This window comes from Meriones unguiculatus, chromosome 4 (assembly GCF_030254825.1).
Source record: "Meriones unguiculatus strain TT.TT164.6M chromosome 4, Bangor_MerUng_6.1, whole genome shotgun sequence".
Taxonomy (NCBI): Eukaryota; Metazoa; Chordata; class Mammalia; order Rodentia; family Muridae; genus Meriones; species Meriones unguiculatus.
Genome location: NC_083352.1, coordinates 125,895,551 through 125,917,640, shown reverse-complemented (window position 1 = coordinate 125,917,640; position 22,090 = coordinate 125,895,551). Strand labels below are relative to the sequence as shown.

General features: G+C 51.2%; 2 protein-coding genes and 1 non-coding gene across 6 annotated transcripts in view; 1 reads left to right on the top strand and 2 right to left on the bottom strand.

Moving 5' to 3' along the window:
• The window catches only part of Ttll9 (tubulin tyrosine ligase like 9), a 36,174-nt gene extending 28,991 nt beyond the window's left edge, over nt 1-7,183 (top strand). The window contains exons 11-15 of the mRNA XM_021639725.2: nt 742-800; nt 1,633-1,829; nt 3,548-3,661; nt 4,199-4,323; nt 6,609-7,183. Coding sequence (XP_021495400.1) covers nt 742-800; nt 1,633-1,829; nt 3,548-3,661; nt 4,199-4,323; nt 6,609-6,685 — 572 coding nt within the window. The 3' untranslated portion in view covers nt 6,686-7,183. The remainder of the gene's footprint in view (nt 1-741; nt 801-1,632; nt 1,830-3,547; nt 3,662-4,198; nt 4,324-6,608) is intronic.
• A 1,487-nt stretch (nt 7,184-8,670) lies between these two features.
• On the bottom strand, nt 8,671-8,806 carry LOC132653833 (small nucleolar RNA SNORA5). The gene has a single exon (XR_009591675.1). It is a non-coding gene; the product is annotated as a small nucleolar RNA SNORA5 (small nucleolar RNA).
• A 96-nt stretch (nt 8,807-8,902) lies between these two features.
• Pdrg1 (p53 and DNA damage regulated 1) lies at nt 8,903-15,083 on the bottom strand. Of its 4 annotated transcripts, none has more exons than XM_021639728.2 (5): nt 14,898-15,069; nt 13,743-13,818; nt 12,632-12,703; nt 10,246-10,326; nt 8,903-9,703 (listed from the first exon to the last, which is right to left on the bottom strand). In XM_021639728.2, exons 1-5 carry the CDS (start codon nt 14,982-14,984, stop codon nt 9,621-9,623), a joined length of 399 nt encoding a protein of 132 aa, XP_021495403.1. In that variant the 5' UTR covers nt 14,985-15,069; the 3' UTR covers nt 8,903-9,620. The 4 variants fall into 4 exon arrangements, with proteins under 4 accessions (XP_021495403.1, XP_021495401.1, XP_021495404.1 ...); XM_021639726.2 differs by having other exon boundaries at nt 12,632-12,706; nt 14,898-15,065; XM_021639729.2 differs by lacking the exon at nt 12,632-12,703 and having other exon boundaries at nt 14,898-15,070.
• Between the last annotated feature and the right edge of the window lie 7,007 nt (nt 15,084-22,090).

The following is a 22,090-nucleotide window of genomic DNA, read 5'->3' as shown; positions in this document are numbered from 1 at the left end:
GCACTGAAGAGGCTCTGCATCTAACCCCGCAAATAACCCTTGGAAGCCACGGTGTGAGAGTGTGCGCTCCCAGCCCATAGGCTGGGGTCTTGGGCGTCTGTTGCTGTGACAAACGCCATGACCAGAAGCAAACTGGGAGGAAAAGGCTTAGCTGGCTTACGACTCCTCACTGTAGTCCATCACGGAACCAAGTCAGGACAGGAACCTGGAGGCAGGAGCTGATGCAGGACAGGAACCTGGAGGCAGGAGCTGATGCAGAGGCCGTGGATTCGCTCTCCCTGGCTTGCTCAGCCTGCTTTCTGACAGAACTCAGGACCGCCAGCCCAGGCATGGGAGCACCCATAATGGGCAGGGCAGGGGGCAGGGCCCTCCCCCATCAGGCACTAAGAAAATGCCCAACAGCTGGATCTTGCGGAGGCATTTTCTCTGTTGAGGTTTCCTCCTTCCAGAAAACTCTAGCTTGTTTGAAGTGGACGTAAGACTAGCCAGCACAGCTGGTAAGCAGGCCCAGAGCATGCACCCAGATTACTCAGGAATCTACAGCCCCTGAGACATACCCAGGACTTACACCCAGGCCCACCTGACTGCAAAGCCCATGTATGTAAACTTTGGGTTTTGTTTTTTAAAGTTTTCTCTACCAACTCCCAAGCCAATGCCAGTCTCAGTTCGGTCCCTAGGGCAGCAGGGAATATGGCTGCTCCCCTCTGTCCACACTGGCCCTTGACCACCAACCTCGGCCAGATGTTCACCTCACCAATGTTGCCGTGCAGAAGACATCTCCAGACTACCACCCCAACAAGGTGAGGAAGCTAGGCCTCTACCTCTCTTCTGGGTCAAGTGGGTGGGGCAAGCAGAGTGACGTGGAGCCAAAGATAGGCCACAGTTTACCAGTGAGGGCAAGATCACCCTTCCCATCTGCAGAGCTGGGGCAAGGCTATAGTGCAGAGACACTTGGCATGAACCTCAGCATTTGAATGTCAAACTAACATACTCCTAAAGAAAATGTGCTCTATCTTCATGTCTTGGGTGTCTCTTTATTGATCAGTTGGTATGCCCTACAGATGTTCTGCCTACCAAGCATCAATCTATCCATATATCTCCCTGTTTCATCTGTCTGCCTGCCTGTCTGTCTGTCTGTCTATCTATCTATCTATCTATCTATCTATCTATCATATACATCCACCTATTTATCACCAATCCATATGATAGCCTGAAAGTCTATAGAATTCTCAGACTTCTTGGAGTTAAGGGCCAAATCGGGGGGCGTGGATGAGTGAGCTCCCAGGTCACACTTACTCTCATCTTTTCCCTCCCCTTGGTTCATCTTACATCACATAATCCTAGGAGCAGAAGCTTGCTGGTTGCCTTTCGGCCCTAAGAGGCTACCAGTGCACTCTACCAGGAGAAGCCAGCTGCAGGCCACGGCCTGGAGACATTTCCTGACCTCTTAGCTATGTAGATCCCTACGCTAGAGTGAGTGCACACCCAGACTTCCTAATCCCAGGGCTCAGGTAGAGCCTTCCCGCCAGGCTTGAGGAGCCATCAGATGGGCCCCAGGCAACTGGAGCTCTCCCCCGATCCCACTGCCTGGGCCTCAGGACCTCTCCCCCAACCCAACTGCCTGGGCCTCAGGGTTGCAAGTGGATGCTGCAGCGCTTCCGGCAGTACCTGGCATCCAAGCACGGTCCCGAGGCGGTGGAGACGCTCTTCCATGACATGGACAACATCTTCATCAAGAGCCTGCAGAGTGTGCAGAAGGTCATCATCAGCGATAAGCACTGCTTTGAGCTGTACGGTTACGACATCCTCATTGACCAGGACCTCAAGCCGTAAGTGGGCGGTGGCCCAGAGGGCCAGGGCGGGGTGGGTCATGACGGGCTATGCATATCCCAGTGCTGACCAGCATGTTTGAATCCCAGCTCTGCTGCTTCCTAGCTGTGCAAAGTCAGAGATGCTTCCCTTTTCTGTGCCTCAGTTTGCCAGTGTGTAACCGGGGGCTGCTCAGAGTGTCTGTCCTTATGGGATTGTTAAAGGGATAAATGATGCCTAATTGGTGCCTGTCTGTCCTAAAGGGATCTCTACCAGTTTTTAACTGAAGCAGTGTTGCATGATCTTTCTTGAAAACTCTATTTCTATTCACAGATAGAGAGGGAGAGAGAGAGAGAGAGAGAGAGAGAGAGAGAGAGAGAGAGAGAGATTGAGAAACACAATTCTACCCAAGTCTAGCTGGGGAAACCAGGAGTTGAAGTGGGGTTACTTTGCCCTTAGGAGCATTCTAATCAGTTTCAAGAGAACGGAACTCACCAGCAGTGACACCACTGAGGAAGAGCAAGCCCCCATCTCAGGGGAGATCTCGTCACCTTTCACAAGGACTGAATGGGTCCAGTCTTTGAGGATCTCATGTAGGAAACCACAGCCATGCTGTTCTGCCCTCCCCCACTGCTCTGTTCCCCCCCACTGCTCTGCCCTCCCACTGCTCTGCCCTCTCCCCCACTGTTCTGCCCTCCCCCACTGCTCTGCACTCCCCCCCCACTGCTCTGTTCCCCCCCACTGCTCTGCCCTCCCACTGCTCTGCCCCCCCAAAGAGGGATCTGATTATTTTCTCTCTCTTAGGGCTGAGCATCTGGCTGTAATGCCACCATAATTGTTGCTGTTTCTTAGCACCTGAATCTCTGCAGTAACTGTAGCAGTCTGCAGAAAAAGGCTTCCCAGGCTGGGACCAAAGAAGCAACAATTGGGGTGTGGCGTATATGCTTCTAGATTTAGAAAGGTTTTTGTTGTTTTAACCGCCATCTTGTCCAACTACAGTAGCTTTCCTACTAGGGCCTTTGCCCTTCCAGCTATGGGGTTTGGTCCTGACTGACAGTATCACACACGGATTCCCTCCTGCGGCACAGGCCTTGGATCCATCGGGCCACTGTTGCACCAGTGGGCACATCTTATGTGGCATGCTGATGGCACTAGCAGTTTGTACCGACAGCTGAGCAAACTGGTGACAAGTCCTTCCACCAGCCGGCACAGTGCCTGCAGCCCCACAAGCACTAACCAGCAGGGAGGGAGCATCCAGACCTAGTCTGGCTTCTCTGCACCCTACAACTGAGTGCAGCAATAGGGTCTTATCATGTAGTCCTGGCATGCAGCAACAGCAGTGTGGAGCCTGGTAACCCACCCCAGAACTAGACTTTTCAGTCAATGACCTCACAGCTTCCATGGATATCTTTTCCACCCACGTGGGGTAATCCTATTCCAACTCTTTAACCATTGTTTTGTTTTGTTTTCAATATTTACAGACATGGGCTGTTGTAGGATTTTTTTTCTCCATCACCTTGCTGGGTGCCATCTTCACCCAGCCGCAGAACTTAGAGCTGTGTGAAGCCCTTGCATCTTGTGTGGGTTCATTTCCCATCCTCACTTGGGTGTCTGCACATTCTTCGGACGCTTTTCTAAGCTGTGAGACACTCGGAGGTTCGCATTCCATCGGATTCCTTTAGGTAGAAGGCAGGCAGGCCCTCTGCTGCCCCGCACAGTTCTCCCCTGCCCTCCCCAGGTGGCTCCTAGAAGTCAACTCATCTCCTTCGCTGACGGCCAGCAGCCAGGAGGACTATGAACTCAAGACCTGTCTTCTGGAAGACACCCTGCATGTGGTGGACATGGAGGCCAGGTAGGGTCGCGCCAGTTCCCTGTCAGTGGCAGGTGGGCTCCTGTGACAGAAGAGAGGACTCAGAACCTTGAGGTACGTTTTGCCTAGGTGGAGAAACCGCGATGCCCATAGGCCCAAGACCTCAGTGTAGCTGCACTTAACTCAAAGTTTCCTGACTGTGGGACTCTGAGCCAGTCACTTCCCCTCTCTGAGTCTCATCTGGAGGGTAGGGAGCATCATAAAGGCCTCGGGCTGTCAGAGTAACTCACTGAAGACGACGCCCCTGGTTTACAATCTTCACTAAGAGGCTATCTGCCTCCCTAACACTGTCTCTGGGGGAGAGAATACAGGGCCAGCTTCGGGGACTGGTGAGTGCCTGGGGGGAGGGGGAGGCAGACTTTAAACCAGGAACTATAAACTGAGCACATAACTAAGGGCGAGTAGGGCCTCCAAATGAAGGTGGCCCCACTGCCCAGCTGCAAGGCACCTGGCTTTGGTGGGACAGGTGCTGTCTTAAGGCCTCACTGACTGCATGTTCTCTCGACCGCTGCATCCCAGGCTCACAGGAAGGGAGAAGAGAGTCGGGGGCTTCGACCTCATGTGGAATGATGGCCCTGTCAGCAGAGAGGAGGGGTCTTCTGACCTATCAGGGATGGGAAACTTTGTGACCAACACTCACCTAGGTATGCCGGGCCAGACAGGAAGTGAAGTAGGCGAGAACCATCATTGGAAGTGCAGGTGTGCTGGGGGGTAGCTTGGCGTAGCATTGAGATCCTGTAAATCCAGTCTGCCGCACGCCAGCTGTGTGACTCAGGCGAGCAGTCTGACACCTCTCCTCCCCATCCCTAACACACAGATGAGTAGTGTCTCACAGGCGTCATGTCCAACCTGCAGCCTGGGGACCTCACGAACTGAGCGCATCGTGGCCCAACGCTAAATCCTAGACTTACTTAAAACACTTATGAGTTTTTAAATTCAACTTTGTATGTGTGAGCACGTGTGTATGTTTAACTCTGTGTGTGTATGACTTTTTGCATACTTCTCAAGTTTGAACTTTGTAGACCACAATGTCTGATCACAAGGTCAAAAGGTGGGACACTCCTGGTAGGGCCCTGCCTGTTGTGGTGAGAAATATCTGAGCTGTCAGGTGGGGGTTTCTAGACACAGGTGGAGAACAAACCCTTTTCAGAAAAGTTAGTCCACAGGACTCTTCGATAAAGTTAGTATATAAAATGTGAAACTTTTCCCAATTATAGAAATTCACACTCATTGTAGAATATTTGAAAACTAAAGAAGGAAATTTAAAAACACATCCAGACATAACCATCATTAACAATCTGGTGTTTCCTTCCAGTTTCAAAAAAAATGCATGTATTCATATTTTTGTAAATCTGGCACCAGACTGGCATTCGGAGTCCCACTTTTCCCGTGGCACCTCTCCATTCAGGAATACAAAGGCCGTCATGTGGGGAGCATGTGTTAGCCGGGGCTGTTTACATGCATTACCACATTTTAAGTAGGAGCTTCTGTGACAACCCCACAGGTGAGGAAATGGCCTCCAAAGGTGGCACAGACCACAGAAGGCTGTTGTCATAGTGATGAGCCAGCCTGAACCCTCATCCCTGAATCCTGACCTCTAGACCCTCCCAGTCTCAGAAGAGTTGCAAGGCAGTTGCCGAAAGGCTGCGGAGCACACCATCCCTCCTGTATGGCGGCGGTTAGCGAGCTGATTGCTTGTCACTGGGCACTCAGTGCAGTTTCATCTTTTCCCTCAACACTGTGTTGAACACCTTCTTCCATGAAACCCACGGAAAATGGCTGTTTCCCCTGGATCCCTGGAAGTAGAGTAGCCGAAGGGATAGACTTATTGGACTTACTGGAAGGGAGTGCAAGCCCCTTAGTGAATCCACTACTATTTTATGTAAATTCCATTGATCACTGAGGCGGCTTCGGTTTTTAGTTTGTATTTCCTCTTTTGCAAGCTGTCCTGGGTCTTTTAATAGTAGACTACTCTCATGAACCAAGTACTCACAGGAAATGTACTTCTTTTGTTGGTTTGGAGGCGGGGTTAAGACAAGTTCTCGGGTAGCTGATGATTGAGGAAGGTAGGAATACGTTCAGGGTCACTGGCTGAAAAGGTTAGGGAAAAAAGTCCTCTGATGAATCTAGAACTCCAAGAAAGGGTTGGCACTGGACCTGAAGATTTGGCACAATGAGCACATCAAAACATTAAAGCAGGTTCCCCGGAATTACTTTGGATGCCAAGGATGCACAAGGCAGGTTGCTGAAGCCTGGCAGCTGGGACAGCCTTGGGGGCAAGAGTGGATTTGGGATTGCTAAGGAGGAAATGGGAATCTCTGGTCAATTCTTGTGGCCATAGAGTCAGGTCATTCCAGTAGCACTTACGAGTGTCACAGATGTGCCCGGCTAAGAATAAAAACTGGCCCTTAAGAACTAGCTCTGAGACTAAGCAGGGAACAGCCTTTCTGGCGAATTTTCAGGACTGCCAGGGACACACTTCCAGGAGCTGGGTAGCGCTGTAAGCTAGCCCTTGCTAGGCACCAGGCACTGCTGGCTTTTTGTTTCACTGGGCAAAGTCAAGGGCAGTGTAGTCTGGAGAAGCCGTTGAATGTGACTCTGGCACCACATAACGTCAGATCAACTCAGTTCTGCTACTCATGCACTTTGGTAAGTGACAACTTGAGTCTCCTGGCCACATATCACCATGCTCGTCATGCCAGTGCCTCAAGCAGGTGAACCCCGGTCATCTTAAGGCTTTGCTGACCACTGAACTCACTCTGTGAGGTGGGTGGTGCCATCCTGAGAAAGCTGGTTAGCTCAGAGGTGATCTGGGGCTGGTCCAGCGGAGGAGGGGACCACCCACGACCACACAGTTCCTGCTGCCCCCTTCTTGCACCAGCTAGTGGGTATACAGGCCACCCCAACCAACACCCCATGTTCTCCCTAGGCTGCATCAATGATCGGAAGGAGCAGCTGAGGCAGCTCTTCCGGTCCCTTCAAGCGCAGAAGAAAACTTCTGGCTGACTGCAGCCAGGAGGAATGAGGCCCTGGCAGGTGCCACCCTGGCCTCTCATAGCAAGATTCCAGCACAGTGCACCAATCTTTACCTCCCTCTGGCCTGGCACCATTTTACTGGACAGGCAACCTCAGCTTGCTACTTGGCTCAGACTCCCTACTCCAGCCCCAGGCATCTCTGAACCAGGAACAGCCAATCTTTGGAACTGAGTGGGTTCATCTTTGACAGACTGGTGACTAGGCCCAAAGAGGCCAAGCATCAAGTTCTACCACTCAGAGAGCATGTCCAATAAACCACAGGCTGAGTTGCTCAGCACTGAGCCTCGCTTGGATCCACTGACATTTTCACATCTCTTTGGTCACGGTGAAGGGTCCTTGGGGCTAGGAAACTTGTCATTCTTGCAAAGTAAATAATTTTAGATTGTCCACTGGAAGTCTAGGAGAGTGCTAAGCCTTGAATGTACCCTGTCCTCTGCCATGTGGAAGCTACATCTGTCTCAGATTAAACACACATGTGATTGAATCTGTGTCTCAGAGAAAACTGGAAAGGCAACACTTCTTACCCAGGGTCTCTGGAAAACCCAACTCTCATTTGGGGCTTTGAGTTTTAAAATCAAAGTGAGGCTAACAGTTGACAGGCAAGATCACATGGGGAGTCGGGTGCCTTACTACATCCCATGAGGCCTCCCTCCTGGTCTGAGAGGGGGCAGTAAGCCTGGGCGGGGAAGCAACTCACCCCACAGCGAAGGGGCCTCCAGGCAGGCAACCTACCTTCTGAGCAGTCTTTGCCTACAATTGCAAACCTGACTGCTTAAAGTAAGCCTGAAGGAAACTCTGGGAAAGAAACACCAGCAAATCAAGAAGCAAACAAATTTGGGAGACTGGGAGCTGAGCCACTACGGGTCTGCTTCCAGAGCCCAGGGGTTTCCCAAGCTCAAAAGTTCTTAAGTATGAACTGGAGGTTCTTGCTTCCAGAATAGAGCTGCTGGGCGCTTTGGCTCCGTATCCTAGGAGGCAGGCAGAAGCAGCATTCCGGTGGAGAAACTATGCCTGGCCAATCTACCGGGTAGCTGCCATCAAAGTGAATTGCTGAGTTTGTATTTTCTTCATATGGTTTAGAAGTTCAGTGGAGGTTGGGCAGACAGGAACATCTTCCCTTTTGCCCTCCCTGCCATTTGTCCTGAGGGGACCACACGGCATCTCTAGTCTGTAGTTCACACACTGTTTAGACCACCTCAAGGTTCAAGTACCTTACTCAGCCTGAGCTAAGCTTCCTCTCTGAAGCTGTGGTCTTCTAACTAGAGCCCAGTGCAGCCATGCCTGGTCTGGATCTAACACAGGAAATGTCTGTAAAACCCAAAACGCAAACCCACGGCCATGGGCCAAATTTGCCTTACATAAAGTATTTGGTTTTCTTTTCTTCTTTTTTTTTTTTTTTTTTAAACCAACACAAGTTTTTAAATGCCCGGAGGCGCATCAGCAATATTTAAAATATTTGGCTTAATTCTAATTTTTAGTTCCTTTTCTATTTGTTTTTTTGAGACAGGGTCTTTCTACATAGTTCTGGCTGGCTGCGCTAGAACTATGTAGCTATCTACATAGCTAGCCTTGAGCTATCTACCTGACTCTGCCTCCTGAGTGTGGAATTAGGGGTGTGCGCCCCACAGCTGACTAGTTCACTTGGAAAGTGTGTTGCCTGCATGTACATGCGGACGTGTACCGTGTGTGTCTGTGGTTAGGAGGAACCCGATCCCCTAGAACTAGAATTATGGCTGTTAGAAACCACTCTGTGGGGCTTGGAACTGAGCCTCGCCCTCCGAAAGAATGGCCAGTGCTCTCAACCCCAGGGCCACCTCTCCAGCCCCTGCTTTCTTTCCTCTTGGAAGAAACTTTTGATCTAGCAGTATCGGCTAATGTAACTACAGGCCAAATGCATCGAGGGTGACAGTGGTCCCTGTTTATTCTCAATGTCACACATTTTGTCATTGTTGACGGAATGTCTGCAGCCAAACTTATCCCTGGGTCCCAGGGCAGGGGACACAGGGCCCATGAGCAGCAGAGCTTGCTGTGGCAGCCATTTGGGCCAGCTCCCATCATGACCAGATGGGAACCGAATTTGACTTGACTGCAGATGTCACACACTTTTAAGGCAAAAGCCACCTCCTTTCTTAGGCAGCAGTCTAATAAAAGGGAAGGGCCTTTGGTGAAGGACAACTCACAACTGCAGTTTGTTCAGTTAGTGTTTATTGAGCCTCAGGGAACAGAGGCCAGTTTTGCTCTCACGCCACGCCACATGCACGCTATGATCTCAGGCCAGAAGTCAGGAGGCTGCTCCATGTCACATTATGAAGGCTCCTGCTTGCTGGCCTTGGGCCAGTGCTCTGTAGGGTCTCCTATCTCAAGAGCAGCCAGAGGGTGACTGGCAGCACCTATCACAGAACACCAGCAGGAAAAAGGACAGAACTGGAGGCAGTGGGGAGTCTACCCCGCAGCTGGTAAGGAACAGTAAGTTTGCTTCATACAGAAGTGAACTGTCTCCTGTTTTATTCCAACTGTCACATACAATGCCTGAAAACGCCTCGCCATACAGAAGGCTGGAATGATGCTCCCGGCCCGCCCTCTCCCCTCCATCCCTGACCAGGCCCTTCTGAACAGCAGGCTACTGTTGAGAACTGTTGGCTGTAGCCATTCTCACACCCCCACACACCTACTGATGGCTGCCAGGGTCTGTCAATAGGTCTTGTGTCCAAGCTTGGGTGGCCAGGCCAAGCACACAGAATAGACTAAGGGTTCTCTCTTGTCACAAAGCAGCCAAGCACTACAGAAAAAGATATTGTACAGAAGCCACATTCCTGATGTCTGTCCCTTTAAACAGACAATCCTGTCCTTGCAGATCTTAAGGCTGGAGGGTCCTAGTCATAGGTCCCCCTTCCTGCTGTGAGTTTCATCCTTTCAAGATGACCTTGAGGGCTTTAAGCTCATCCTGGTTGAGGGGGTTCAGGTTAAAACCCTTCAGCTCTGGTTTTCCTGCAAGAAGAAGATAGTCATGATCCAGTCGGAACCCCTGCTGCCCAACCTACTGCTGGCTCTGGAGCCAGGCCCAGGAAAACGGCTAACGTTGCATTAATACTGCCAGCTCAACCTGAGACACGTAAATCTGGGCCTCAGATTCTGCAGTGCACAGGCTGACACAAAGCAACACTGCTCCTGGGCCAAGAACCTGCAAGGTCATGACCGCTACCCAGACCCCCAAATTCCGATCAGGCCGGGGTCCAAGTGCTCAAGTTTACTAGCAGGCTTTGACCTCTGACGGAAGTCTTCTGAGCTCCTCCTGTCCTAGCTACCCTGGTACAGCCACGCCATGCAAGATCAACCCCAGGCCCTCGGGCCTAGGAAAGGAGCTATGACAAGAATAAGCTCCACAAACCGCCATGTCCTATTTCTGAGCAGCTACAGACAATTGCTGCTCGTTCCCACTGCCCATCTGAGTGGCTTTCCGCACCTGTTCTCTAGCATTCTCAATGGTCCCCCCACCTGGTACCAAGCTTCCAGCCCTGCCAGGCCAGTACCTTGGGCTTCAAAGAGGCGGTTAACTTTCACTTTAAGTTCTCTCCGGAGCATCTCTATTTCTTTATCCAGGTGTTCCTGATCTGAAAAACAAACAAATAAACAAACAAAAAATTACAGCAGGAGAATAGGACAAGGTTATGTTCCAGAGAAGAGACTCTATTCTCCCCTGGGAGCCATGGCTTGCAGCACGAAGGAAAAAAAGGTGACCTCAGAGACCAGCTGAATGGCTAAAACTAGAGGGATGCTACCTGCCCAAGTCCTTGAGCTGGCCCAGAACAAGGCCTGGCACTCAGTTATCCAATGTATACGAGATGACTAGCTGGTGGATGGCTAAGCAACCTTGTGACCCCAAGTTCTACAAAGCCCTGTGAAAATGTGGCCTAAGCAGTCAATGGGAGGGCCTGCTGCTTTAGCATGGCCTAGTCAGCTATGGTGGACAGGGAGGACCAGCCTACCATCACCAGACTCCTTATCTCCTTTGCAGGCTGCCCTGTCAGCAACATGACCGCTGGCATCTCATGAACTTGTTCAGCCGAGGTTTATTTGGGAGAACCCTCGTGATTTCCTAGAACCAGCAGAGTGAGAGATTAGATAATACCTGTGGGTCAGCAAGATCCAACACCAAATCCTGAACTCAGGTAGTGGCCCCTGAGTTTTAAGCTGTACAGCCTCTGGCCTATTACCCAAGCATACTGACCCTTAATTTTCTGAATAATTTTAAAATTTATGATGATGATGATGATGATGATGATGATGATGATGATGTGGGGGGGGGGGGTGTTTTGCCTGCATGTATGTCTGTGCACCATGGCATGCCTGCCGCCCACAGAGGCCAGAAGAGGGTGTTGGATCCCTTGAATTGAAGCCACACTAGTTGTGAGGAACTATGTGGGGGATTAGAACTGAGCTCCAGGCCTCTGGAAGAGCAGCCAGTACTCAACATGACCCATCTTTCCAGCCTGACAGTTAATTTTAACCACATTACTTTAATAGAATAGCTGAAATTTCTCCAGGCTTGATCTAGTTCCAAAAAGTATGAAGCCATCCTGTCTGTAGGAACTGAGGCAACCTTGCCAATCCTTTTGGTCCACGTGTTTTCACATGTGAAAGGGAAAACAACTGTAGTCTGTCCTTTTCCCAGGCAAGGACCATCTGCAGCCTTGTCTTTACAGAGCTGCTCAAAGAGATTCCAGCAGTTCATGGTTTTGGAGACCTGAGCGGTATTTTGTTTGCGTGGGCTGTGCGGACAATAGAGGCGTGCTCCTCTTACACTCCATTTTCTTGCAGTGCTGGGACTGACCTCGGGGCCCTCCACAGGCTAGGAAAATGTTCTACCACTAGGCTATGCCCCCTGTTACACCTCCACTTTCAGCACAGTCTTAACCATGGGGCACATGAAAAACAAGAAGCTCATTCAGGAGCTGGGTAGGTGGCCCAGTCAGTAAGAGTGCTTGTTGAATTTGAATCTCTAGCACCTATATTAAAAGGTGGGCATGGCAGAGCATGCCTGTAACCCCAGCACTAGGTGACAGAAACAGGCAGATCCAGAGAGCTTGTTGGTCAACCAGCGTAGCCAAAGAGGTTGGGAGACTCCACTTTAAGGTGGAAATGATAAAGGAAGACACCCGACACCCTGTTCTCACCTCTGCATGCACATCCCCTGTGCAAACACACACATAAGCACATAAGCACGCACACACGCAGACAACTGGGCGTGCAAACCCCAAGACCCTTTATATCTATGGAAGGCCTTGACCAATAAGGTTTTGGCAGAGCGTGACCTTATTTCCAAACAGAAAGCAAAGGCCTCATGTGAAAAAGGCCCTCTGCCCTTCTGCAGCCTGGTATACAGACATACGTACAGGGACGCTCAAGGACCAAGGGACCACACTACGGTGGTACTGCTGAGCCGCTGGGAACTTCTCTTGTTGCTGTTGATTTTGCTTATTTGCTGTGTGTGAATGTATGTGCATGGCTGGAGGCCAGAGGACAACCTGAGTGGATTCCCTCCTTCTACTATGTGGGTCCTAAGAATTGAAGTCAGGCCATCATAAAGCACATTTACCTGCCGAGCCATCTCATCAGTCCTCTAGGAAAACTAACTTGTTTTTTGGTTTTCTTTAGAGAACTTTTTAATGAGGAAAACATTTCAATCTCAATTTGTCAAGTTTTTGTAACCCAAATGACTTCTCACTAGGAAGTAAGAATTATGCTAGACACACTGCCTATCTCAACCTCACAACTGTGCTGTGCAGAGGCCCCACGCACACATGAGGAGCTGACCCACTGTGGCAGAGAAGGAACCCACACATCAGTTTTGGTTCTCAGGGCTGGGTTATGACCCAGGCTGGTGGGGAAGGTAGCCATATCCCCAGGACACCTCACCTCTCTGGATCATTTCCTTTGTCTTAGGGTGAGGCATTTTGATGAACATGTTCCCAAAGCAAACCATCACATCTTCTGAAACAGAAAAGAGACATTTCCTCAACATGTTTTGCTTTTCTTTTTGAAGCCCCTACTACCACCAGGCATTGTTTAGATGTACAGGACACAGCAGAACAAGACAATGCCTGCCCTTGTGGAATTCAGTATCATAGCAAAAGATGGGGAAATAAACAAAAGTTGTTTTCCACATACTGTGAAGAAGTTATGAGAAAGCTGTTTAAGAGTGCTGGAAAGTCTCAGGGGAGAGGACAGACTTGTTGGAAGTTGGTGCGAGGCTTCTGTGCACATGTGGCATCCGGGCAGAGAACTGAGGAGAGAGAGGATGTCTCCCCTATAGACATCTAGGAAGACAGAGCCAGACAGAGTGGCAACGACCAGAATCAGCAATGCTTCAGCGTCAGGAACAACCAAGAGTCCAGTGAGCCAAGGAGTGGGAGGGCAGGGGCTAATATGGTGGAGTCTGTGGGGCTGGGTCATGTGGAGTCCTGCAGGACAACTCTGGGCTGTCAGGTGCGATAAGAAGCCAGTGGAGGCCTACATGTCAGCGCCCTTCATTACGGCCTGAACACTGTCTACCTCTCCAGACCGCTTCATGTCGGCCCCCCTCTTGCTCACGCTGCCACAGCCACCCGGCCTCATCAAAAGAGCCTCATCTCCTCGCTCCTAGACGGTCTCAACACCCACTCATGGCCAACTCCATCTTTAGCTTTCTCACAGTTTTCAGTTCCGTGTTTATGCTGCTTTTCCTTGTGTGGAACATAAGGGCAGAACTATTGCTTTTAAGTGCTGGGAGCACTCTCAGTGTCTACCCTCAGTGAGTGATGAGCTAATGGCCTGTCACTGAAGTGAGCAGCTAAGATCCTGAGTCACAGCATATGTCTGACCTGCAACGCTTGCTTTCTCTTCTCCACAAGCTGTTTTAGTTTCCTGTGAGACTGAGTCACACACAGTCCCAGCCTCCTGCCTGCCTGGTCTTTACCAGAGACAGTGATGGCCTTCAGAAGAGAACTGAACGTGCTTCCAGGGCTTCGGGGAGGTCACCACAACTTACCAGAGCTACTCAGGTCCTTCTGTAGGGCCCTGAGGCCCTCTCGGTTCCGATTTCTCTTGGTGTCCAAGTCCACAATCTGAAAACAGGAGCAGACAGGAATTCAGCTGCCTCCTGCCTCAATCTGAAGAGACAAGGTACATGCCTGGCTAACTTCCAATGTCCTGCCCAACATGAAGAATGCACTTCTTCAGCCATTCGGCTTCCAGCTCCTCTGCCTGCACAGGAACTTCCTTCCTCCTGAGAAGGTGCCAGCGAAATGTTTACTGATTAAAAGTCATTTTGTATCATCCAATCAAACTTTCGGGTGTACCAGAGTCACCAGGGATTACTAACAAGCCTTGTAGGCAACTCCTGACAGTGTCACCACACACTCCACCATACCGGACTGCAACAGCTGTGGCAGGACACCATCATGATGGCTACCCAACAGGTGACTTCGCGGCTGGAAGCTTACGAGCCACCTGCTCACTACAGGCCACAAGGACTCATTATGACAGCTTCTGGAGACCATCTCCAAAGTATGTTCCTCACTCCATCACTTCTCCGTATCACTACCATCTGGTCTAAATCCAGATCATCTGCCTCATCTAAATGGTTCCTTGCGCTCTAGGAGGCAGTCTGAGAGACCTCGTTAAAATGTGAATCCCGTGCGTGCCTCTAATCGCAGATCTCAGGAGGCTGACAAGGATGGACCACCGACTGTTTACGGCTATAGTGTAGGAACCTCGTGAGTTCGAGGCCAGCTCAAGACACATGAGACCCTCTAAAGTTTAGAGTCTAAACCAACTGATCAAGCAATCAAAACCAGTAACAGCCCCAGCACGAACTCCCTTTAGAAACTCGCCACTTAGCGTTGAACCAGAACCGAGGGCGCACGCGCACAGCACACAGACAGACACACCGCACTACAGAGACACACCGCCCAGGTCTCAGCACCCTGGTTCATCACGGGGCTCGCGAATGCGTTTGGAAAACGGTGTCGGGGAAGCCGCCCGCAAAGGGTAAGGATCCGGGGGACCGGCAAGGCAGGGTGAAGCCAGGCCCAACACAGGACAGGCACTCGCTCCGCTCCAGGCCACCAGGCGCGGTCACGCTGGGAGGCCAGGTCAACTCTGCGCCCCGCGCGCTTGCGTACGGTGCTCCCGCGTCTCTCACCTGCTGCTTGTCAGTCAGCACCGCCTCTGCCAGCTCCTCCACTTCCACCAGGTACTGCAGCACCCGCTCCGCCTCGGGGGACAGCATGGCGCCACGACCCTCTCGCACTGCCTCAACTTCACCTGGGTTCCTTCCGCGCACGCGCCTGCTGGGACTTCCGGCGCGCCTGCGCAGCGACCTAAAAAAAAAAAAAAAAGGCCCTTAGAGTAGGGAGCATGCGCATCAGCGCGGCTCCAGAGGGGCGGGTCTAGTTTGGGGAGCAGGCCAGGAGCGCCCCCTGCAGGCTCCGAGGGAGCAGCCCAACGCGCTACCTCTCCCTCCCTTCAAGGGAGTTTTGAGCATCTAGGCTGTGTCAGGGTGGGTGTCAGGCTGCGAATAAAACACCCGGACTCTAGGAACGTCATCCTAGTGGGAAACAACGAACGCTGATGGCAAAATAATTGCATTTTATGGAAAGTAGCGATAAGGGCTTTGGAGACACAGAAATCGTGAAGTCCCGTTTAACGACGCCAAGAAAACGTGTGTGGCAGAGAGACTCGTATTTAACTGGTGACGCTTTCAGCTTCCACTTTGTAAATAACGGATGACAGAAATTCCCCTCACTCTCTCTCGCTCTCTCCGAAGGATGGAAACGAGGCAGTAATCATTTTAAATTCCATCTGGCATGGCATTTGCTGAATCTAAAGTCCACAGTGGCAAGCAGAGACCCACAGAAGAGCTGGAAACTGTCCGGGGCGAGCAGTGAAGTGTCAGTAAGAGCTGAAGAGTGATCTAGGACTTCCAGAGGAGGTGGAAGGGGGAACAGCTGCCCAGCAGGACCGGAGGGGTCCCCCAGCTTCTTACTGTCCAGTTGCAAAGCTGGACGCTAAGAGGTGGGCCCTGGGAGCTTCTGCTTCAGCCGTGCCCTTTTGTTTTTCCGTGTGGGGGACCGGAATTAACCCAGTGCCTCTCACATGCTGAGCTCTAGCACTGAGCTATCTCATGTTACTCTGTGTGGGTGTGGGTGTGTGGTGAGTGCCTGTGAGGGTGGTGGTAGGGTACCGTGCCAATGCAGACACACACGCAGAGGCCGGAGGAGGGGTGTCAGGCGTCTTCTGTCATTCTCCACCTAGTGTCTTGAAATAGGGCTTCTGAAACAGAAGCTGGCTTTTGGGATAGGCTGGCTAGCCAGTGAGCTCTCTGAATCTGCCTGTCCCTGTTCTCCAATGCTGAGGTAAAAGGCCCACACAGTTGTGCCTGGGTTTTTATGTATGTGCTTGGAATTTGAACTCAAATCCCCATTCCTAATCACCAAGCCACCTTCCCAGCTCTGATTTTCACTTTTTTGGTCTCCTTTTTTGACTCCTGGTAACTTAGCCTTTTCATACGCTTCGCCTCACTTGAATTTCATGTCCACTTTTGTATAGATAGGATTATTACTGTTTAGTTTTATAGCTGCAGGCTGAGCTTGGGAGAAGGGCAGATCAGGCACAGCTCTGGGGGAGGGGCTCTGGTCTCCATCCCACAGCTGTCTATGGACATTCTCAAACCGTGGGTCATAAAGCCCAGACATACCTCCTCTTTGTCTGGCTTTGGGCTGCCTTCAATTCCAAGAGACTGAGACAGTTTACTCTGCAGCTGCCTGGTGAGGGGATGGAGGAAGCTTCATTAAGGATTCCTCATAGAGGGTGAATTTGTCGCCAAACCCAGGATGTTTTGTGTAAACACCTTCTGGTTCAGAAATTCAGGCACAAGCCCTGTGAAGGAAGTGGGGATATTTGCCAAAGGAGAAATGAGCCTTTCCAGGAATCCCTGGGGCCTGGACCCTAGCCCTGGGTCTCTCCACCTTAGGGTCAAAGATGGCTGGACAGGCTGATACCCCTGACCCCTGCTGGGTGGGCCTACATGGAGAGGGGCTAGGGAAGGCCCTATGTTAATGGTTTTTTGGCTCTGACTGGCCCTCAGGAGCCACATCTGGTCACTGGACATTACAGAGGAGATCACACGCATCCCCAGGAGTCAAGATGAACAGATTGTGGACTCTGAGACACCTCTGACATTTCCTAACTATTCATTTCATAAAAAGGTAGCGATTTCCCAGGCTCAGAGATTCATGAGTCTACTGTGAGCAGAGTCATGTGTGGTGCCAGCCTTCAGGCAGAGGGAGGTTGGGAGGGCATGGAGTGGTCAGTCAACAGGGAAATGAGCAATGGTAGGTGCTGTCAGGTGCCCCAGCAACCCAAGGCAGGGAGGGAGTGATGCAGGAGCTGTTTGGGATGAAGTAGTTAGGGAGGGCTTCTCTGAAGAGGTGGCATTGGAACAGAAGCGGGGAGCCGAGGGGGGAGTGAGCCGCATGGCTATCTGGTGAGGTGAGACAGTGTTACGGGCAGAGGACATAGCAAGTGCAATGGCCCTGAGGTGAGCATTTGGCTGGAGAACAGTGAGGCGCATGCACGTGCAATGGAATGGGTGAGGGAGAAACGTGGGAGATGAGGCCAGAGAGGGGAAGGAGGCACCGGGTATAAATGGCTGGAGAAAAGAGGACCAGGGAAAAGTGCCATTCCCTGGTCCAAACACCTGCAGTCTCTGCTGCCCAGACCTGTGACTTATCTGTGCTCACTGCCGCACCCGGTAAGGTCTGTGGGAATGAAGCCCTGGGAAGGGGTGGGAGAGGGGGAGAGCATCCCCGGCATCTTGACTTCTCTGTGGGGCTGCCACTGATGCTCCTCACGAGGGGCTGCTGCATCCATCCAAAGAAGAGAAGGGTCATGGAGCAAGAGGCAGGAGGGAATTCCAAGATTGCACACCCTTGCTTAGCCTGGTTGCTTGCTTAGCCTGGTTGAATTTTCTTCCATCCCCTTTGCTCCCGCACAGCCGTGACATGTCTCTCCTTGTCCATGGCCCCCTTGTATCCCTACCCTCTGCACTTATCACATAATATCTCTCTCTCTCTCTCTCTCTCTCTCTCTCTTTCTCTCCATCTCCCTTTCTGAGCATTAGCTTCTTGGAAAGGGACTGTGAATGGAAGTTACTAGAAAGAAGTCACACCTACCTTAATAATTGATTGACTGATTCAAACTTTGTGATTATAGAGTTGGAATGTTGCAGGTCCAGAGCTGAATTATTGCGAACTGTCTCTATTCCCCTTACCAGCCATTCACTGCCTACCTCTATGACCTAACATCTTTTTGGCTATCAGGTAAAAACCTTTGGAATATATTTTAAGTAGACCAGTAGATATACCACGCCACCCAAACACTAAGGATGTCAGCAGATAGTATCTAAAACCCATAACAATTTCCTGTACATTTTGCTGTACTCGTCCAACTGCAGTGCCCACCAGCATATTTAATAAATGGGTTGGATTTTGCCTTTGTCTTGTTCTATGACTAATAAGTGCTCATGTCACCTGGGCTGGTGGCTCATGCCTTTAATTTCAGCACTCTGTGAATCCAAGGCCATCCTGGTTTACACGGAGTTTTCCTGGCCAGCCAAGCTGACGTAGTGAGACCCTGTCCCAGAAACAAGCAAGCAACAATAAGACGGCTCATGTAGCTTCTGTCCACAGTGGGGCGGTCATCGGCAGTAAACTGAGTCTGTGTTTGGGACCATGGGCTCTCGTAGTTGGTGGCTCAGAGTAAATGTTTTATTCCCTTTGGGATGGCAGCTGGGTTTGCCCCGACAGGACCTTGGCTATCCACTTCACCACTGTGTCTCTGGACCAAGAACGAGCTTGGCACAGTCATGCCCACTCAGTGATTATGAGATAAATGTAGGGGCGGACTTCCTAAACCTCATGAAAGATGAGCAGAGCCAGCTCAGGGTAACTAATTCCCTAGGCCAGGAGGCCAGCAGGTAAGTCTAGGCCGGGTGGCCACATGGCTAGTAAGTTGCAGAGACGATTTAAGCTCTAGGAGGGTGGCCTTATGTTCCACCATCTTGTTTGATTTTGTTTTGTCTGAGACAAGGTTTCCCTATGTAGCCCTGGCTTTTCTGGAACTCACTCTATAGACCAGGCTGGCCTCAAAGTCACAGAGATCTGCCCGCCTCTGCCTCCCTGAGTGCTGGGATTACAGGTGTGCACCACAGCCGGACCTTCTTTGTTCCTTTTTAATCTAAAAAGTTCCACCTGGTAACACTTGGGTCATCCCCCAGCTTGAACCACATTAACTTAGAGGTATGGCTCTTGTTCGCAGACTACAGCCGATAGCAACAGTGCTCAGCCCTGTTGATGGTAGAAGTCCGTTCCTACCACCTTTGCGTGTTCCATGACCCACATCTCTCCCTGGGCAGCATGGCCCTCAGGTTACCGCAGCTCTCAGAGGACAAGCCTGCCTTCCGAGCTAAGGCCATCCATTTGGGACTTGGGGGCCTGTCTCTTTGAATGAAGTGAAGAGTGGGGATCAATGCATCCACGTCTAGCTTACAGATGGAGCCCCCTAAGCAGCAGGCAGATGAAGCGCCATCTGTGCCTCTGGCTGAGACCACAGCCACAGTGAACTTCTGTTTGCCTAACCCTCTCCTTTGCACTTTGAGACCTCCCACAACTCTCGCTCCCTCCCCAGCCTACCCTAGATGGCCCCCCTACCACCACTGTACCAGAGAAGTTAAGGGTTTCTGTTTGATTGTTTTGTTTTGTTTAAGATGGTTCGTATAGACCCAACACTCTGGAGGCTGAGGCAGGAGAATAGTGAAGAGTTCAAAGCCAGTCTGGGATACAGAGGAGGCCTCCAGGAGGTAGGGGGGGCAGCCTCTCTTCCCAGTACTCCTGGACAGCCCCCCTCTACTCCTTTGTCCTGCTTGCTGTGTGCTTTATCTCCCTGAGCCACCAAGGAAACTGTGAGGACAGGAATTCACAGTGTGTGGCTCAGAGTAGGTGCTCAGCGGCAGTTCTGATGACTGAGGTGATGAACCAGAACTGTAACCAAGGCAGCAGGAGTGAAGCTGAGGCGTGTCCAAGTGCTGAAAATCTCATCTTGAGACCAGCAGGTACAGGACCATTTTCTGCCTGCCCTGGGCCTGCATGTCCAGCTCATGTAGCCCTGCATGTCCAGCTCATGTGGCCTTATGGCCTTCACCTTTGCTCCCTTGAGGTAGTCACATAGCCTGGCGGCCAGGTTACAGGCTAAACTTCCTCTATCTATATAATGTCCAGCAAGCACCTGGAACTCCTTTTCATGCAAGTAAGGTATTCCTGACACACTGGCCCTGGCCAGTGATGTACGCTCACCCCGGAAGCCTCTACCCATTCCCCAGAGGGTTGAATAGCCTCTGTTCGTGCCAGCTATAAGAGCCATCTCACTGAAACCTGCCTCCTGAGAGTCTCTTCTCACCGTGTTCACCACCACCTCAGGTCTCCACCCTCTCAGGAGCCACCAGTGGTGAGCACGGTGGTGAAAAGGGGCCAGGAATAGCACTTCACTTGACGAGGCTCCTAACCCTGAGATGATGCTGAGATGCTGAGGTTGGGGACAGGAAGACGCACAGCCTGCCAGGGTCTACTAATGCAGGGACTGGTGGGTGAGAAACTGCCGTGGGTTTTGAGCAAGCGTAGACGTGATGGGGTCTGCCTGGGAGAGAACCTCCGACTCTTCTGGACGGTAGGCTGAGGGGGAGCGTGTGCTGCAGTCATCCGGTTGTGATGGATGTATTGATGGGCGTGGGAGGTGGATGCCCAGCCCTTGAAGATGTGACCAGCTGCGGCTGCATCAGGGGTGGAGAACACAGCAGAGCTCTGTGTCCCTGTGCCAATGATCCAGACAGCCTGGGTGGCTGCCTCGCCAGCTCTGGCCCATGACTAGTCCAGGTGCCTACACCCCTGCTCTTGTCTGAATGTGGGTTGCCTGCTGGCCTGGGTGGTCCTCAGCTCCTCCCTCTGCATCCTCTGTGGCCTTGGCAGGTGGAAAGGGAGGCCTCTCTTCCTCTCCTCCTATGACCCTGAGCATAATCCCTCCCTTTCATGGAACTCTCCTGTGTCCTTGCTTCATCCTCCCACATCCCTGGATAATGCAGAAATATGATTCCCATTGGGCAGATGAGGACATTAAGGCCAGGAAAGGAGGTGGGATCCTCCCGAGGTCATGCAGCCAGATGGGGACAGCAGGTGGAGATATGTCTCCAATTCCCCACGCCTAGATTTTCACCAGGCAACAGATGGTTCTGGGGCTTGACTTGAAACATCTTAAATGACCCCAAAGACAGTGCAGGTCCAAAACATTCCAAGCCTCTGGAAACAAATCTCCACTACTAACTCAGTCCTCAACTTATTCATGTTGAAACTTATGATTAGAGCCTACGCACTGCCCCCACCCTGCACCCAGAACTGAAACTTGCATGCTGAACGAGCCCCCTACCACCGAGCTATAGCTTTTAACTTTTGTTTTAAGATTAGGTCTAACTAAGTAATTAGGTAGTGGTACTCCGACTAGCCCTTAAACTCACTCCACAACCCAGACAGGACTTGCACTTAGGAGTCTCACCTCTTAGCGACTTAGGTAACATTGCTGAGTTGAGATTGTAAGTCTGTATCAAGAAGCCCAGCTTAGACTCGCATTTACATGGGTTCCAGGCGTGGAACTCGGGTCTTCAGGCTTGTGCAGCAAATACCGTCACCCTCTGAGCCAAATCCCAGTGCACATATGTCCGTCTTCTGTGGCTTGCCTTTGGCAATGGCTGTAAGTAATGTATTTACTGCTCTCTTTCTCTCTCTCTTTGTTTTGTTTTGTTTTCCAGACAAGGTTTCTCTGGGTAGCCTTGGCTGTCCTGGACTCGTTTTGTAGACCACAGTGGTCTCAAACTTACATCAATCTGCCTCCCTGAGTGCTGGGATTAAAGGTGTGCAACCCCAGCCCCCCCCCATATAAACTGTTTTCAGCTGTGGATTATAGGAAGTGTTGGTACAATGGTCTCCAGTGGTGGTTTGAATAAGAATGACCTGTAGGCTCACATATTTGGATTGTTAGTCACCAGGAAGTGGAACACTTTGAAAGGCTTAGAAGGATTAGGTGTGGCCTTTTTGGAGGAGGTGGGCTTTGAGATTTCAAAAGCCCATGCCAGGCCCAGTCAGGCCCATGACCAAGGACTTCCTCTCAGGGGTCGAGGACCTCAGAGTGGGCTCCAGAAAGGTCTGTTAAAATGGCTGAGCACGACCAAGATGTAAAAATTCTGAAGGGGGTTAAGGAGCCATTTTGTTGTTTTACGTTGGGATGCGATCT